Consider the following 19,110-nt stretch of genomic DNA (forward strand, 5'->3'; position numbering starts at 1 on the left):
AATGAACAGCAACATAGGTGTGAGGGGGAGCAGTGATTGTGTAACCCGTAAGATACAGGTGCAATCTGTACGATGTGGACATGTAAAGTGCTTTTCATGTCTATGTCTATTTAGTACCTGTATTCTACCCTACTATTGTAGTCTATAATGAATCATACCATAAGGAATCATTCTCTCATATTAGGTGAGAGGCAAACGTTTGGAACCTCATCCATCATGACAATTACGACATTAAAAGCAGAAAAACAAACTTCATTGCCCCCATTAGTCTTATTAATGCTGACACATCCCATGTTGATGTCTTGGTTTTTAAAGCAGTAGGCCGTGTTACACAATTCAGGAGTATCCTCCTTATTGCCCAATACTACAGAGCAGGTAATCTAATTTTGTAATGACCTGGAAATTCCTCATCTTGTGTAGCGGACAGACACTTCTGAGTGTAATAACTTGGGAGGACGAAGTTAGGGAATTCCAGCTTTTGCAAAACTAAACTCCTCCTTGGTCTGAGTGGAATATAAGAACAAGCTGCGGACCATAAACCAACACTAAACACAAGGGAGACCAAACTGCCTGACTGACTAACTAACTAAGGAGCTGAAAGGTAAGAGATAACTCTGTTATATGAGGCGGTCACAGTTTAAATGTAATAAATTATCTGTAAATATGTTAGCAATTCATATAGTAGCCTACGTTCTCTCTCTCCATGTTTCTTTCAGTCTGTCACATCTGCAAGTATGAAGCTGCTTCTAGCTGGACTTGTTCTGACCCTTATTGTGGGGGCTCAAGCTCAGTGGTACCGCTTCCCTGGTGAAGCTGCTCGAGGTCCGTTTATACACTTTCATCATTATTTCTTCATTGTTGACAGAAATAGATACCCAAATCAAGAGTAGCAAATCATTCAAGAGTTACAAATAATTCAAGAGTAACAAATCATTCAAGAGTAACAAATAATTCAAGAGTAACAAATCATTCAAGAGTAACAAATCATTCAAGAGTAACTAATCATTCAAGAGTGACATGTACTGTATTTGAGGACTCCTTTAAAGTCATTGTTGTTTCTTGAGGCTAGTGGTTTGAAATGTTGTAAAGTTCCTTGTAAGTGTCAAACTCAACATCCGTGTCCTCCTGACCCTGTAGGTGCTAGAGACATGTGGCGTGCATACGGCGACATGAAGGATGCTAACTGGAAAAACTCAGACAAGTACTTCCACGCTCGGGGAAACTATGATGCTGCCAGGAGAGGACCAGGGGGCAGGTGGGCAGCAACAGTCATCAGGTGGGTGATTCTCAAATATCTGAGAGACGCTTATAATGTGGTTCAGTTGCTCATCAAATTATCTGATCAAAACTTTCTCCATTTAGTTCTTTATGCCACATTTTGTAATAAAAAATAAAAAAATGTCTGGTCAGAAAGACAATTTTACCATTATTGGTTCACTGTGTGACTTATGTGATATTTCTCCTCTCTCAGTGATGGCCGGGAGAGGGTTCAGGGTTCCAGTGGTCGAGGACATGAGGACTCAGCAGCTGACCAGGAGGCTAACCGCTGGGGACGTAATGGAGGGGACCCCAACCGATTCAGACCCCAAGGACTCCCCAAGAAATACTGAACCTAAAAAAAGGTGGTTACTAGCCAAACTGAAAGGACCACAATCCAAACAACTATACTGCACTTATAATTACTGCTTTTGGTAAAAAATGTCATATTCCCAAAAATGATTTTGCCCAAATGTTCTAATAATAGACAGGAACATGGTACTGAAACTTAGTATACAATGTATTTCAAAAGTGTTGCAAAAATAAAGTGATTACGCAACTAGAGACTGAATCTCTTTCTGTAATCAGTATGATACGACTGGGAAGGTTGGAAAGAAATGTTCAAATCCTGAAATGTATACTCAAATGATCTGGGGTTGACATTTTCTCAGCTTTCAACTGGCAACGGCTCAGCCCTTTACAACTAGTAACTGGGACATTTGGACAGTGGGTCAGCCGTACACAGTACATGTTTTTCATTGGATAGACATAGAAGAAGGAATTGTAACACAGAGGAATTGTAACCCACGTATGTGGCTTTCCTAGGTTTTCAGTTTTTGTCACTCTTAATTTGAAAATATGAACTTTAGGGCTCAAAGTGATGTCAATAGCAATAGATATTGCAATATCAATATCATAGATTTCGCTATATCATGATAAACTTCACCTGAAATGTGTAATGGGTAGCAACAGGGTTCAGCTGCACCAAGTAGAAATAAGTAGCCTCAGCAGTTGCACTCAGCATCTATGTGATGAGCCCTGAAATGCAGCTAGGAAAACATAAGCATCATGTCTTGATCCCCTGATCCCCCAATACATTTATGTGGAAGGTTCACCGGGTGAGCAATGATGTGTAGTTAATGGGTGAACAATGTTAAGTCAGGTTTACCTGACAATCATAACACTCAAATCTGAATGTGCAAGGCAGATGGTGGAATGGGTATAGTGTTACGTGGAGGTATCTATTCATGATGTATTAACAAACTAGATGTGGTAAGTCTCTCCATTACCACATGTAATCCATTCCTGGAAGTGAAAAATACATGAGCTCGTACTGTACATATAAATGAAAGCAGACATTGAGTAGACAGACCACTCCTGTGGCTTCTCTTAGGTACTATTCTATGACCATGGTTTTTGCACAGCACAGAAGATCCTTTTATAAAGACAACAAAGCAAAATATTCGGTCAAAGATATATTGTTACAAACATGCAAAGAGAGAAGGAGTGCTGTGAGCTGACAGACTAGACCTCAAACAGATATACACCCATATTTCTAATCACAGTATTGGATGTCCCATCTCCCTCTCTCTTTCTCTGCTTTCTCTTGCTCCATTCAAATACAATGCACACACACAAATCAGGAGAGATCTGGGAGGAGTAGGAAGGAGTAGAGGAAATAGAAAGAGTGGGGGTTAGAATTAGCATTGAGGGAGGGGTGGAGCAGAAGGATTGATGTGATTGGTCCAGAAGGAGGGTGGCTGTACAATCAGCTTCTTCTGAAAGCATGGCTCAATGAATGAACACTCTTCATTTCAGGTAGCCAGGCAACACAACAATGAGGTAAATACTACAGGGATAAGCCAAGTACTTTCCATGCACAGATGTTTCTCAAAGCTTTAACTGAGTGTCAGATTACTGTTCTGATATGGATTTGTACTCTGTTCTTTTCCAGTTCTCCTCCATAGCTGGCCAATTACTTGACTGACTGACTAACTGACTGAAACTGACAGTTGAACATTGGCTGGTTGACCGAGGTATCTATCTTCCACTAATCCACTGTTTTCCTTAAACACGGAGGTGCAGATCACGTTTACAGATACACAGACAGAGAAACTGCCAGAGTAACTGTATCTCAGATAGATGGCTAACAAGCAGATCAGGAAGGTGCGGATAAGGATATTGATGGAAACAGGATTTTGAGAGGATTTGATCAAACGTTTTAAATTATGTTCTAGGTTGAATCTTGCACTAATTCCTCCACCATTATCCCTCTCTCTCATTCTTGTTTTTCTCTTTTGTTATTGATTGGTCAATGTCACCTTTTTGATACCTTCTCACCCTTCTCTCTTTCAATTCAATTCAATTCAATTAGCTTTATTGGCATGGGAAACATATGTTAAAATTGCCAAAGCAAGTGAAGTAGATATATACAAAAGTGAAATTAACAATCAAAATGAACAGTAAACATTACACTCACAGAAGTTCCAAAATAATAAAGACATTATAAATGTCATATTATGTATATATACGGTGTTGTAACGATATGCAAATGGTTAAGGTCTGCCTACGGTGGCCTTTCTCAATAGCAAGGCTATGCTCACTGAGTCTGTACATAGTCAAAGCTTTCCTTAAGTTTGTGTCATTCACAGTGGTCAGGTATTCTGCCACTGTGTACTCTCTGTTTAGGGTCAAATAGCATTCTAGTTTGCTCTGTTTTTTGGTTAATTCATTCCAATGTGTCAAATAATTATCTTGTTGTTTTCTCATGATTTGGTTGGGTCTAACTGTGTTGTGTTCCGCGGGCTCTGTGGGGTCTGTTTGTGTTTGTGAACAGAGCCCCAGGACCAGCTTGCTTAGGGGACTCTTTTCCAGGTTCATCTCTCTGGAGGTGATGGATTTGTTATGGAAGGTTTGGGAATCGCTTCTTTTTAGGTGGTTGTATAATTTAACGGCTCTTTTCTGGATTTTGATAATTAGTGGGTATCAGCCTAATTCTGCTCTGCATGCATTATTTGGTGTTCTACGTTGTACACAGGATATTTTTGCAGAATTTTGCATGCAGAGTCTCAATTTGGTGTTTGTCCCATTTTTGTGAATTCTTGGTTGGCGAGTGGACCCCAGACCTCACAACCATAAAGGGCAATGGGTTCTATAACTGATTCAAGTATTGTTAGCCAGATGCTAATTGGTATGTCCTTTTATGTTCCTTTTGATGGCATAAAATGCCCTTCTTGCCTTGTCTCTCAGATCGTTCACAGCTTTGTGGAAGTTACCTGTGGCGCTGATGTTTAGGCCAAGGTATGTATAGTTTTTTTGTGTGCTCTAGGGCAACTGCTGTGTCTAGCTGGAATTTGTATTTGTGGTCCTGGTGACTGGACCTTTTTTGGAACACCATTATTTTGGTCTTACTGAGATTTACTGTCAGGGCCCAGGTCTGGCCGAATCTGTGCAGAAGATCTAGGTGCTGCTGTAGGCCCTCCTTGGTTGGTGACAAGCACCAGATCATCAGCAAACAGTAGACATTTGACTTCAGATTCTAGTAGTGTGAGGCCGGGTGCAGCAGACTGTTCTAGTGCCCTCGCCAATTCATTGATATATATATGTTTAAGAGGGTGTGGCTGCATCCCTGTCTCACCCCATGGACCTGTGGGAAGAAATGTGTGTGTTTTTTGCCTATTTGAACCGCATACTTGTTGTTTGTGTACATGGATTTTATAGTTTGTATAGCAGACTCTCATACCAAATTGAGTAAAAGGCTTTTTTGAAATCAGCAAAGCATGAGAAGTTTTGTTTTGTTTGTTTGTCAATTAGGGTGTGCAGGGTGAATACGTGGTCTGTCGTACAATGATTTGGTAAAAAGCCCATTTGACATTTGCTCAGTACATTGTTTTCACTGAGGAAATGTATGTGTCTGCTGTTAATGATAATGCAGAGGATTTTCCCAAAGTTGCTGTTGACGCATATCCCACGGCGGCTATTACCGTCAAATTTGTCTCCACTTTTGTGGATTGGGGTGATCAGTCCTTGGTTCCAAATATTGGGGAAGATGCCAGAGCTAAGGTTGATGTTAAAGAGTTTTAGTATAACTAATTGGAATTGGTTGTCTGTATGTTTTATCATTTCATTGAGGATACCATCAACACCACAGGCCTTTTTGGGTTGGAGAGTTTTTATTTTCATTCAAGGCAATTGGAGAATCCAGTGGGTTCTAAGATTTGTATTTGATCATGCATATATTTTTGCTGTTTGTTCTGGTTTACCCATACATCTCCATTTTGGATAGATACAGTGCCTTGCGAAAGTATTCGGCCCCCTTGAACTTTGCGACCTTTTGCCACATTTCAGGCTTCAAACATAAAGATATAAAACTGTATTTTTTTGTGAAGAATCAACAACAAGTGGGACACAATCATGAAATGGAACGACATTTATTGGACATTTCAAACTTTTTTAACAAATCAAAAACTGAAAAATTGGGCGTGCAAAATTATTCAGCCCCCTTAAGTTAATACTTTGTAGCGCCACCTTTTGCTGCGATTACAGCTGTAAGTCGCTTGGGGTATGTCTCTATCAGTTTTGCACATCGAGAGACTGACATTTTTTCCCATTCCTCCTTGCAAAACAGCTCGAGCTCAGTGAGGTTGGATGGAGAGCATTTGTGAACAGCAGTTTTCAGTTCTTTCCACAGATTCTCGATTGGATTCAGGTCTGGACTTTGACTTGGCCATTCTAACACCTGGATATGTTTATTTTTGAACCATTACATTGTAGATTTTGCTTTATGTTTTGGATCATTGTCTTGTTGGAAGACAAATCTCCGTCCCAGTCTCAGGTCATTTGCAGACTCCATCAGGTTCTTCCAGAATGGTCCTGTATTTGGCTCCATCCATCTTCCCATCAATTTGAACCATCTTCCCTGTCCCTGCTGAAGAAAAGCAGGCCCAAACCATGATGCTGCCACCACCATGTTTGACAGTGGGGATGGTGTGTTCAGCTGTGTTGCTTTTACGCCGAACATAACGTTTTGCATTGTTGCCAAAAAGTTCAATTTTGGTTTCATCTGACCAGAGCACCTTCTTCCACATGTTTGGTGTGTCTCCCAGGTGGCTTGTGGCAAACTTTAAACAACACTTTTTATGGATATCTTTAGGAAATGTCTTTCTTCTTGCCACTCTTCCATAAAGGCCAGATTTGTGCAATATACGACTGATTGTTGTCCTATGGACAGAGTCTCCCACCTCAGCTGTAGATCTCTGCAGTTCATCCAGAGTGATCATGGGCCTCTTGGTTGCATCTCTGATCAGTCTTCTCCTTGTATGAGCTGAAAGTTTAGAGGGACGGCCAGGTCTTGGTAGATTTGCAGTGGTCTGATACTCCTTCCATTTCAATATTATCGCTTGCACAGTGCTCCTTGGGATGTTTAAAGCTTGGGAAATATTTTTGTATCCAAATCCGGCTTTAAACTTCTTCACAACAGTATCTCGGACCTGCCTGGTGTGTTCCTTGTTCTTCATGATGCTCTCTGCGCTTTTAACGGACCTCTGAGACTATCACAGTGCAGGTGCATTTATACGGAGACTTGATTACACACAGGTGGATTGTATTTATCATCATTAGTCATTTAGGTCAACATTGGATCATTCAGAGATCCTCACTGAACTTCTGGAGAGAGTTTGCTGCACTGAAAGTAAAGGGGCTGAATAATGTTGCACTGCCAATTTTTCCGTTTTTGATTTGTTAAAAAAGTTTGAAATATCCAATAAATGTCGTTCCACTTCATGATTGTGTCCCACTTGTTGTTGATTCTTCACAAAAAAAGACAGTTTTATATCTTTATGTTTGAAGCCTGAAATGTGGCAAAAGGTTGCAAAGTTCAAGGGGGCCGAATACTTTCGCAAGGCACTGTAATTCTTTGTGTTGTTGTTTGTTTAGTGTTTTCCAATTTTCCCAGAAGGGGTTAGAGTCTATGAATTCTTCAATAACATTGAGCTGATTTCTGATGTGCTGTTCCTTCTTTTTCCATAGAGTATTTCTGTATTGTTTTAGTGATTCACCATAGTGAAGGCGTAGACCCAGGTTTTCTGGGTCTCTATGTTTTTGGATGGACAGGTTTCTCAATTTCTTTCTTAGGTTTTTGCATTCTTCATCAAACCATTTGTCTTTGTTGTTCATTGTCTTCAGTTTTCTATTTGAGATTTTTAGATTTGATAGGGAAGCTGAGAGGTCAAATATATTCTTTTACACCTTTTACACCCAAGTTTACACCTTCACTATAACAGTGGAACGTTTTGTCCAGGAAGTTGTCTAAAAGGGATTTAATTACATTTTTTGGTAGGTTTCCACACTACATTCCTTCCATCGATAGCATTTCTTAATATTACTCAGTACCTTTGGCTTTGATGCCTCATGATTGAGTACTGCTCTGTTGAAGTAGACTGTGATTTTTCTCTGACAGTGGGCTGACTGATCTGAGAGGTCATAAATGGGGTGTGTGCATGTTGACTTGAGGGGGTGTTGATTGGTTGGGATGGGGGTGTGGATGTGGCTGGTGGTGTTGTGGTCTGGATGTGGGTCCTCTATGTGTAGGTCTTGGGGAGGGGGTTCCGCAGGTCTGGGAGAGTGTCTCGCTGGTGTGGGCGGGGTGTCTATAGATCTGTTGCTCCTGTGTGAAGTGTTGGGGCTGCGTTTGAGAGCGATGTCCTTTACGGTCCGGGTGAAGGTGGGCACTTGTCTAGGTGGACCTGGTCATAAAGGCAGTCCAAGTTCAGGGTGGGCCAGGGTGGGCCAAAAATGTGGTTTTGAGTCACAGTCACAGGAAAAACTTGCTTTTATCTATGGTAGCAGGGTGAAAGTCTTTTTGTGGTAGCAGGGTGGATATAACCACTTGTGAATTAGGGAAAGTAGAATAAGCTTTTTCAATCACTCCCCTGAGTGCTGTGGCCACCCTTTCCTGCTGTGCTCTCAGGTCGTTTGTGCCTGTGTGTATTATTATGTGGCTAGGTGAACCTAGTTGCTCCTCAGACAGAAGGTCTAGGGCGCGTTGGTTGTTTGGACACCAGGGTTTAGACACACTGTGTTTGGGAAAACGTTTTTTTCTTGTATATACAGTATTTCCCATTTAAGTCCATAAGGAGGACAATCTATGTCTTGTGTATGACCTCAGTGGGTGTGGGGGAGTTGTCAGGAGGGCTATCAGGGTGGCTGACAGTGGGGGTGCTCAGAGGGGGTAAGATCCCCTAGGCTTGGGGTTCTTCATTTGTCTGTCCCGCTGTGATGTCGACGTGGTCAGGGTCTGGGGTGGACTGTTCTGCTGTGGTGTCAAGACTTTTGTTGGGAGCTGAGGTTGGTTGTTCTGCCTGCTTCCCTGCAGGGTGGCCACCTCTCTAGTGGGTTGTTCTCTGTCACATGACATCCCCCTCACCCTCTCCTCCAGTAGTCTGATCCTCTCCTCTAGTGCTCTGTTCTTCTCCTGCTCCTGCTTTTTCTCCTGTTGATGTCTCAGAGTGCAGATATATCTCTCTCCACCTCCAGCTCTCCAGGTCTGGATAAGGGGGTGTTGTTGTGCTGGACTGTTGTCTGGGTCTGTGCTGACTGGAGTGTAATCACCTGCTGTTGCAGCTCCACCTGCCTTACCTCCAGCTGGGTGAATTTATTCTAAAACAAACGTGTAGTTTACTTGTAGTATCTGCTTACCTTGTAGAATCTGGTTGATTCTCTGAGGTCTTTGCACAGCAATTTTTATTAATGTTCACTACACAGGTCACATTGCCTTATCAAGACCATCCGATCAGAGGGATACTTTGGCATGTACAGAGGTAGGACAAAATTGTGTGTGTGTGTGTGTGTGTGTGTTTGAGCATGTTCTTTGTTTTTGACTCTGTGTCTCTCTATTTCTTTGGCCATTAGGTATTGCTGTGAACCTGACTCTGGTCACTCCAGAGAAGGACATCAAACTAGCTGCCATTGACTTCCTTAGACAACACCTGTCCAAGGATGGGTGAGTAGTGCTCAGAGGCCTCTTTCAAACACCTGCCTGTCAAATACAATCATACACCAGTCATAACGGACTGGTACACCAACCTCTTGCCCACTCTGATCTCTTTGAATAGATGTACTTGAAAGATGTAGTGTATACTATATCAGCTTTAACTAACTTCTTGTTTGGATTTGATATCCATATCACAAATAGGATTCTAATAATATCTTCACTATGTGCTGGGATCTAGTGGTAATATATTAGAGGTATAAATATTTTGTAAACATACAGCATGGATGATAGGACCGATCCCATAGGCCCCTGCAGCATTATCCGCATGACATACCTGGGCTATCTTTAGCGTCCCCCAACATTTCCATGGGGACCAAGAACATGGCTGATAAATTATTGAGTGACCAGCGCTCGTGAATTATTAACATGTTTCTAAGACTGTGTGTGTGTGTGTGTGTGTGTGTTTATGTATGTTTCTTCATGTGCATCATTAATGGTATGTTTATTGCTTTATGCATGTTTATGGTCATGTCCTTTGCATGTAGAAACAGGGAGTTTTAAGTTGTATGCATGTTGTTTAATGTATGTAAAACACTTGAGATAGCACCAGACCATCCAGAGAAATTAGCAAAGTCATTAAACTAAAATAATTATATTTTGTTTTTACATTTGTTTTCTCTCTTAGTCAGAAGCTCACCCTGCTGAGGGAGATGCTGGTGGGTTGTGGTGCTGGTCCAGACAGCTGATGTTCTAAAAGAGCTGCACAATCTGGATCCCTACAAATCAGCTGGGCTAGACAATCTGGACCCTCTCTTCCTAAAATTATCCGCCTCCATTGTTGTTACCCCTATTCCTAGTCTGTTCAACCTCTCTGAGATTCCTAAAGATTGGAAAGCGGCCGTGGTCATCCCCCTCTTCAAAAGGGGCAGACACTCTAGACCCAAACTGTTACAGACCTATATCCATCCTGCCCTGCCTTTCTAAAGTCTTCGAAAGCCAAGTGAACAAACAGATCACCAACCATTTCGAATCCCACCGTACCTTCTCCGCTATGCAATCTGGTTTCCGAGCTGGTCACGGGTGCACCTCAGCCACGCTCAAGGTCCTAAACGATATCATAACTGCCATCGATAAAAGACTACTGTGCAGCCGTCTTCATCGACCTGGCCAAGGCTTTTGACTGTGTCAATCACCGTATTCTTATCGGCAGACTCAACAGCCTTGGTTTCTGTAATGATTGCCTCGCCTGGTTCACTAACTACTTCTCAGATAGAGCTCAGTTTGTCAAATTGGAGGGACTGTTGTCTGGACCGCTGACAGTCTCTATGGGGGTGCCACAGGGTTCAATTCTAGGGCCGACTCTTTTCTCGATATATATCAATGATGTTGCTCTTGCTGCTGGTGATTCTTTGATCCACCTCTACGCAGACGACACCATTCTGTATACATCTGGCCCTTCTTTGGACACTGTGTTAACAAACCTCCAAACGAGCTTCAACACCATACAACACTCCTTCTGTGACCACCAACTGCTCTTAAATGCTAATAAAACTAAAAGCATTCTCTTCAATCGATCGCTGCCCGACTAGCATCACTACTCTGAACGGTTCTGAATGGTGGACAACTAGAATATGTGGACAACAATAAATACCTAGGTGTCTGGCTCACATTAAGCATCTCCAATCCAAAGTTAAATCTAGAATCGGCTTCCTATTTCGCAACAAAGCCTCCTTCACTCATGCTGCCAAACATACCCTCGTAAAACTGACCATCCTACCGATCCTTGACTTCGGCGATGTCATTTACAAAATAGCCTCCAACACTTTACTCAGCAAATTGGATGCAGTCTATCACAGTGCCATCCGTTTTGTCACCAAAGCCCCATATACTACCACAACTGCGACCTGTATGCTCTCGTTGGCTGGCCCTCACTATATATTCGTCATCAGACCCATTGGCTCCAGGTCATCTATAAGTCTTTGCTAGGTAAGGCTCCGCCTTATCTCAGCTCACTGATCACCATAGCAACACCCACCCGTAGCACGCGCTCCAGCAGGTATATTTCACTGGTCATCCCCAAAGTCAACACCCTCTGTGGCCGCTTTTCCTTACAGTTCTCTGCTGTCAATGACTGGAACAAATTGCAAAATTACTTATCTCCCTCACAAACTTTAAGAGTCAGCTGTAGGAGCAGCTTACTGATCGCTGCAGCTGTACAAAGCCCATCTGTAAAAAGCCCATCCAACCAACTACCTACCTCATCGCATATCTATATTTGTTTTTCTGCTATTTTGCACATCAGTATTTCTACTTGCACATCTTCATCTGCACTCCAGTGTAATTGCTAAATTGTAATTACTTCGCTACTATTGGCATATTTATTGCCTTACCTCCTTACTTCATTTGCACACACTGTATACAGATTTTTCCATTGTGTTATTGACTGTATGCTTGTTTATCCCATGTGTAACTCTGTGTTGTTGTTTTTGTCGCACTGCTTTGCTTTATCTTGGCCAGGTCGCAATTGTAAATGAGAACTTGTTCTCAACTGGCCTACCTGGTTAAATAAAGGTGAAATTAAAAATAAAATATAAAAAACATGTCAGGTAAACTCAGCTGGGGTATCAGCCTCAGACAGCTTTATACTACCATCTTGTGGCTCAACAGTAATTATGCACACTAGTTGTGTGTCTGCCTGGGTGTTAGAACTCTTCTGAAACACAGTCACACAGTCTCTCCATCTCTTTGTCTTTCCATCTCTTTGTCTCTCCATCTCTCTCTCTCCATCTCTCTGTCTCTCCACCTTTGTCTCTCCATCTCTCTGTATCTCCATCTCTCTGTGTCTCCATCTCTCTGTGTCTCCATCTCTCTGTCTCTCCATCTCTCCATCTCTTGGTGCAGGTCATCATCACCACTCCCATGGAGATGCTAAAGATTCAGTTACAGGATGCAGGGTGGATAGGTGAGAGATGGGTTGAAGAAGGAGAGAGGAGGTTGGATGTTCCCCTGTTCCCAGTCACTGTTTCATGACTAACCAATGTCTTGTCAGCCAAACAAACACAAACAGATCACAGGGATCTGATCAGTTAGAACCAGTAACAACCAGCATTGTTATTGTATCAATGTAAAATTGTTATTTTATTGCTTGACCACATTTGTGACTCTTCCTTGTTTTCCTGTGATTCCCCAAATGTATTTTTGTTTTCCAACCTCCTGAGGCATTCCTGCTTCTCTGTCCCTGGTTGATGATGTCACACTGATGATAATGATGATGTTCTGTGTGTTATGACACACGAAGAGGCTCAGAGGAAGCTGATGTCCCAGGCTGTAGTTGGGCCCCTGGGGGCCCAGTGGAGTTGAGGTCCCATACAGCAATGCAGCTCACCCGGAAGCTGCTGTGGAGCCAGGGCATCGCAGGGCTCTACAAGGGCCTGGGGGCCACACTCCTGAGGTAACCTGCACAGAGACACAATAGAAGCCTTGCAAGAACACAAACAAATTAAGATGATTCACATTTCCAAGCAAAAACTAAAGCAGGAAGTACCAGTGACTCGCTCAATACCGAGGTGGTCAGATGACGCAGATGCTAAGCTAGAGGACTGTTTTTCTAGCAAAGACTGGAATATGTTCCGGGACTTATCTGATTTCATTGAGGAGTATACCACATCAGTCACCAGCTTCATCAATAAGTGCATCAATGACATTGTCCCCACAGGGACCGTACGTATATACCCCAACCAGAAGCCATGAATTGCAGGCAACATCCGCACTGCTTTAGTTTTTGCTTGGAATCAGGAGGATAGAATTATGGTTAGATTTGCCAAATGGAAGGCGAGGGAGAGCTTTGTACGTGTCTTTGTGTTTGGAGTAAAGGTAGTCTCGAGTTTTTTCACCTCTTTTTGCACGTAACAGGTAAAACGGATTTAAGTTTCTCTGCATTAAAGTCCCCGGCCACTAGGAGAGCCACCTCCGGATGAGCATTTTCTTGTTTGCGTATGACTTTATACAGCTCGTTGAGCGCGGTCTTAGTGCCAGCATTAGTTTGTGGTGGTAAATAGACAGCTACGAAAAGTATAGATGAAAACTCTCTTGTTAAATATTGTGGTCTACAGCTTATCATGAGACACTCATGATGAGGCAGCTGTTCTGTCTTGCCGATTCAAGGCAAAACCATACAACTGTATACACACTCATACCTGTATACAAACACACAACTGTCCTTACCATCCACAGGATTAACTCCCACAGCAACTGTACTGCCAGCGAAGCAGTATGATGCAAAGGACACAGAAGGGAGTGGGGCCATTAGCCCCACGGCCACCAAGACTTTTCAGATTGGCAAACAGGGAAGTAGATTATGGAGAATGGCACGTCCCTAAGAGAACAGAGGAATGGTCCATCAAATGTGAATCATCTTAATTTGTTTGTGTTCTTGCAAGGCCACTTTCAAGGAGCCAGACTCTAACCTGACACACACACAATAAATTCTACTATGCCCTCAGATGAACCATCAAACAGGTGAAGTGTAAATACAGGACTAAGATTGAATCCTACTAAACTGACAAGCGTCATGCCACGCTCGTCAGATGTGGCATGACTTGCATACTATTACAGACTACAAAGGGAAGCCCAGTGACACAAGCCTACCAGATGAACCAAATCACTTCTATTCAAGCATGGATGAGAGCACCAGCTGTTTCAGATCACGCTCGCCGCAGTGAGTAAGATCTTTTTACCCACTTTTTCTTCCTAATTTTGATCTTGTCTCCTTTGTGCAACTCCCCAACATGCTAGGGAGGAGAAGATCGAGTCATGCCTCCTCTGAAATATGACACACCAAACTGTGCTTCTTAACACCCACCTGCTTAACCCGGAAGCCATCTGCACGAATGTGTTGGAGGAAACAATGCCAATTGTGCACTGCCCTATGGGACTCCCAATCTTGGCCAGTTCTGATACAGCCCAGGATTGAACCAGGGTCTGTAGTGATGACTCTAGCACTGCGATGCAGTGCCTTAGACCACTGCTCCACTCAGGAGGCACATTAGTAAGATCTTTAAAAAGGTTAACATTCACAAGGCTGCAGGGCCAGACGGTTACCAGGACGTCTACTCCGAGCATGCGCTGACCAACTGGCAAGTGTCTTCACTGACATTTTCAACCTGTCCCTGGCCGAGTCTGTAATACCTACATGTTTCAAGCAGACCACCATAGTCCATGTGTCCAAGCTGTAGCACTCACGTCTGTAGACATGAAGTGCTGTGAAAGGCTGGTCATGGCTCACATCAACACCATCAGCCCAGAAACCCTAGACCCACTACAATTTGCAAACCGCCCCAACATATCCACAGATGACGCAATCGCAACTGCACTCAACACTGTCCTTTCCATCCTGGACTAAATTAACAGTTATGTGAGAATGCTGTTCATTGACTACAGACTTCAGTGTTCAATACCATCGTGCCCTCAAAGCTCATCACTAAGCTAAGGACCCTAGGACTAAACACCTCCCTCCTGTACTCCCTGCTCACCCATGACTGTGTGGCCAAGCACAACTCCAATTCCAACACCACATTACGTTTACAGATGACACAATGGTGGTAGGCCTGTTCACCGACAACGATGAGACAGACTATAGGGAGGAGATCTGAGACCTGAAAGTGTGGTGCCACGACAACAACCTTTCCCTCAATGTGATCAAGACAAAGGAGATGATTGTGGACTACAGGAAAAGGAGGGCCGAGCATGTCCCCATTCTCATCGATGGGGCTGTAGTGGAGCGGGTTGAGAGCTTCAAGTTCCATGGTGTCCACATCACCAACACACTATCATGGTCCAAACACACCAAGACAGTCGTGAAAAGGGCACGACAATGCCCATTCCCCCAAAGATTTGGCATGGGTCCTCAGATCCTCAAAAAGTTCTACAGCTGCACCATCGAGAGCATCACGGCCTGGTATGGCAACTGCTCGGCCTCCGAACGCAAGGGGCTACAAAGGGTAGTGCGTACGGCCCAGTACATCACTGGGGCCAAGCTTCCTGCCATCTAGGACCTATTTACCGGTCGGTGTCAGAGAAAGGCTCACATTTTTTTCTTAACTGTTATTTTTCTTAAAACTGCATTGTTTGTTAAGGGCTTGTACGTTACCTATCTCAGGGGTGTATTCGGAGCATGTGACAAATAAAATGTGATTTGATTTGATTATGCCTGCCGTGTGCCCTGTAAACCATTTGATACAGTTAGTGTGTTTCAGCGATTAAGACCAGAATTCAGACCATGACACAGAGAAGTCAGGAGGACACCTACAGCAGAGTGACAGACTGCATCAGGTAACCTCTCCTTCTCACTCTAACTCTTCCACTGCTTCCCTCCTGGTTTTGACAGGCCTTTTCTGATCGATTATATCAATATTATCTGATGGTAGAACATGGCAACATCTACTGGTACTATGAAATAAACGGAGAAGGCATTTTAGGCTAGAATATACAGTGCCAGTCAAAAGTTTGGACACACCTACTCATTCAAGGGTTTTTCTTTATTTTTACTATTTTCTACATTATAGAATATTAGTGAAGACATGAAAAAAATGAAATAACACCTATTGTCACACCCTGATCTGTTTCACCTGTCTTTGTGATTGTCTCAACCCTCCTCCAGGTGTCTCCCATCTTCCCCATTGTCCCCTGTGTATTTATACCTGTTTTCTCCGTTTGTCTGTTGCCAATTCGTTTTGTTTCGTCAAGACTACCAAGCCTACCTGTCTCTCGATTGTTCCTGTTTCCTAGTTTTCTCTGTGTTTACCATTCTGCTTGCCCTGACCCTAAGCCTGCCTGCCGTCCTGTACCTTTGCCCCATCTTTCTGGATTACTGACTTTTGTCTGCCCTGAGCCTGCCTGCCGTCCTGTACCTTTGCCCCACCTATCTGGATTACTGACCTCTGCCTGCCCTTGTCCTGCCTTTTGCCTGCCCCTTTTCGAATTAATAAACTGTTGTTACTTCAACCTAGTCTGCATCTGGGTCTTACCTGAAACATGATACATATGGAATCATGTAGTAAACAAAAAATTGTTAAACAAATGAAAATATATTTTATATATTAGATTCTTCAAAATAGCCACCCTTTGCCCAACCTCAACCCAATTGAGATGGTTTTGTATGAGTTGGACTTTAGAGTGAAGGAAAAGCAGCCAACAAGTGCACAGCATATGTGGGAACTCCTTCAAAAAAGCATTCCAGATTAAGCTGGGTGAGAGAATGCCAAGAGTATGCAAAGCTGTCAGCAAGGCAAAGGGTGGCTACTTTGAAGAATCTCGAATATAAAATATATTTTGATTTGTTTAACACTTTTCTGGATACTACATGATTACATGAGTGTTATTTCATAGTTTTGATGTCTTCACTATTATTCTACCATTAAGAAAATAGTAGAAATTAAGAAAAACCCTTGAATGAGTAGGTGTGTCCAAACTTTTGACTGGTACTGTAGATACACCACTATATCACGACCCTCTTGTCTAACAGGAAGATTCTGCGCCAAGAGTGTCCCTCTGCTTTCCAGAAGGGGGCGTACTGTCATGCTCTGGTCATTGCTCCCCTCTTTGGCATCGCACAGGTGGTCTACTTCCTGGGGGTGGGAGAGTTCCTTCTCAGCTTCCTGCCTCAACGGAACAACTAGTCTTGCATTCTCATACACACCCCACAATGGAGGCAGATAATCTGTCTCTTTCCTATCACACACAGCCCACATTGGCCAAAGCCCTAAGGAGTTAGTTAGAGTCAGACAGAACGGTGTGTGTGTTCTAGACCAGAGTTTGCCCTCTGCACCTGTTGAGGGTGTTCTGATAGGTCATCCTTTTTTATATCCCCTACCTGAGATGAATTACTGTAAATATTTAAATTTAGGTCTGATTTATAACTACAAAATAATCATTCAATATCATTTCAAGTGTACTTTTAGTTGTGCCTTAACAAGGTTAAGTCATGGAATTCTCTTTATTGTTTTTACTAAGATGTTGCTATCATGATATATAAATCTGTCAAATAATGTTAACTTAGTGTGTATCTGTCTCAACATGACTGTACTGTAATATTTTCTGTCTGTATTGATGCTATGTTTTATTGTGGTTTTGTGGCTGTTTTGCACAGCTTCTGTAACTCTTTCCAAATTGTTTCCCTCTTCATCCATGAAGAAGCTTTAGAATTGCATTCTTCTTCCAAGAATGCAATGAGTATTTCATCACAGTGATACTAAGAGCTGATCTGGGGTGTATTCAGGATTACCAAAGATAACATAAGATGTTGGCAGAGGTTGGAAACAATGTACTCAAGCTGTGTGCCTAGAAAGAGTCAACATTGGCTGCAGCAAACGTAGCTGGTTGGTGACATTGGTGATTACACACCAAACACAATTTGCTGCCCAGCCACCATGTTGGCACCATTTTGTGACTAGATGTCAGTTCAGGTACCTGCCATTTGGTGTAAATGTTTTCTGTTAGAAAACATTTTGCAACAGACAAAACGTTTTGCAACAGAATCTGCGAAATTAATACAACCCAGGGTTCTGAGTGGCCCTTCACTCACAGCCAGAGTCAAGTCATCACTCAAAAAGATAAAAACCCACCCATGACATTTGTGCAAGCCCATCGCCATTATCATTAGTGAAAGGTACGTTTGTAGACCCTGTATGACCCTGTATCATAGTAACCTAGATTGTATTTTGTGCTGGTTCTTCCCTGGACCGTTATTCCCTCTTCTCAGGAGGACACATGCACGTCCAAGCACTTTTATGTCGCCACCCCTCTTCCCTCCCCTGTAGATATGGTGGGTGTTGGGTTATCAGTTTGGATATGGATGTGCACTGAAGGTGTAAAACAGACTGACAGCTATTTTATAATTCATTTGAGGCAAAATAAGAAAGGAAAAAATTCCTCTCGAATATATTGCTGTCTGAAAAATGAATGGGATTGTGCTACCTGTGTTGCCTTATGATTCTTTCTCTCTATTTGTGTGACAGTCTTTGGTGTGTGGTTTGTCCTCATTCTACCGTAACAAGTCTCAAGGAAATCTGAAAAGGCCCCCTGGACTGTGGTAACCAAGGAAACAATGGAGGGAGGGCTTCACCAAATGAATCTATCTCAGTATCTCGCTGTCTCTGTCGGCCTGTCTCATTCCTACGGAACCATGTGTCCATCCAATAGCCAGATTCTCTAGTTCACATGGGCATGGCTATCCTTGTGTCCTGTTGCTTTCTTGGCATTGTCTCCTTTGGAGGAGATCCATTTCCCACCTGCAGTGTTTGTCTTTCTCCACTCCCATGGATACCACTCAGATCCCATTTCAAAACAAGCAAGCAGAGACACTGTGTATAGAGGACACATTATTTACACCTTCCATTGTTACGTGATTATTACAGTGTTAGCATCTGTCCAGTGGATGGAGCAGCTGCAAGCCGGCATGCATTTAATGTATACTACATTTCATAGAATTGAATACAATTACAAGAAGGAGATGTTTGTACTATGATTATTATTGATATGATTAATTATTAATAATCATTCTAATATGTTATTATTATGTACTTTGTATGCTGCACAGGGGAATATGGCTAATACAGGTGGAGTCAAGGAACAGGGTAAACCGATAAGAAATGGGAAGAAGGGAAGGGAGGGGAAGAGGGAGAGGTTAGAGATGGGGAGATCGAGGCACTCAACCAAATCAGGGCATAGATTACAAAAGAAGTGAGTGCCTGGAGGGTGAGAATCTACTGTCAAGGACTGTCAAACACACACAGACCAGAGGGGATGTAGATGCCCCACCATCATTTAGATCAATTTCATTATATTAATCTAGATCCAATTTATCG

General features: G+C 42.7%; 2 protein-coding genes across 2 annotated transcripts; both read left to right on the forward strand.

Annotated features, from left to right (window-relative positions):
• The first annotated feature begins 514 nt into the window (after positions 1-514).
• On the forward strand, positions 515-1,816 carry LOC139384864 (serum amyloid A-5 protein-like). Its single transcript, XM_071129762.1, has 4 exons — positions 515-601; positions 717-822; positions 1,138-1,276; positions 1,472-1,816. Exons 2-4 carry the CDS (start codon positions 735-737, stop codon positions 1,608-1,610), a joined length of 366 nt encoding a protein of 121 aa, XP_070985863.1. The 5' UTR covers positions 515-601; positions 717-734; the 3' UTR covers positions 1,611-1,816.
• Positions 1,817-7,954: 6,138 nt separating this feature from the next.
• On the forward strand, positions 7,955-15,297 carry LOC139384587 (mitochondrial glutamate carrier 1-like). Its single transcript, XM_071129418.1, has 8 exons — positions 7,955-8,028; positions 8,423-8,485; positions 9,019-9,074; positions 9,166-9,256; positions 9,933-9,980; positions 12,139-12,201; positions 12,546-12,698; positions 15,138-15,297. The coding sequence occupies exons 1-8, from the start codon at positions 7,955-7,957 to the stop codon at positions 15,295-15,297; spliced, it is 708 nt and encodes a 235-aa protein (XP_070985519.1).
• Positions 15,298-19,110: the final 3,813 nt, after the last annotated feature.

Source organism: Oncorhynchus clarkii, chromosome 26, assembly GCF_045791955.1.
Source record: "Oncorhynchus clarkii lewisi isolate Uvic-CL-2024 chromosome 26, UVic_Ocla_1.0, whole genome shotgun sequence".
NCBI lineage: Eukaryota > Metazoa > Chordata > Actinopteri > Salmoniformes > Salmonidae > Oncorhynchus > Oncorhynchus clarkii.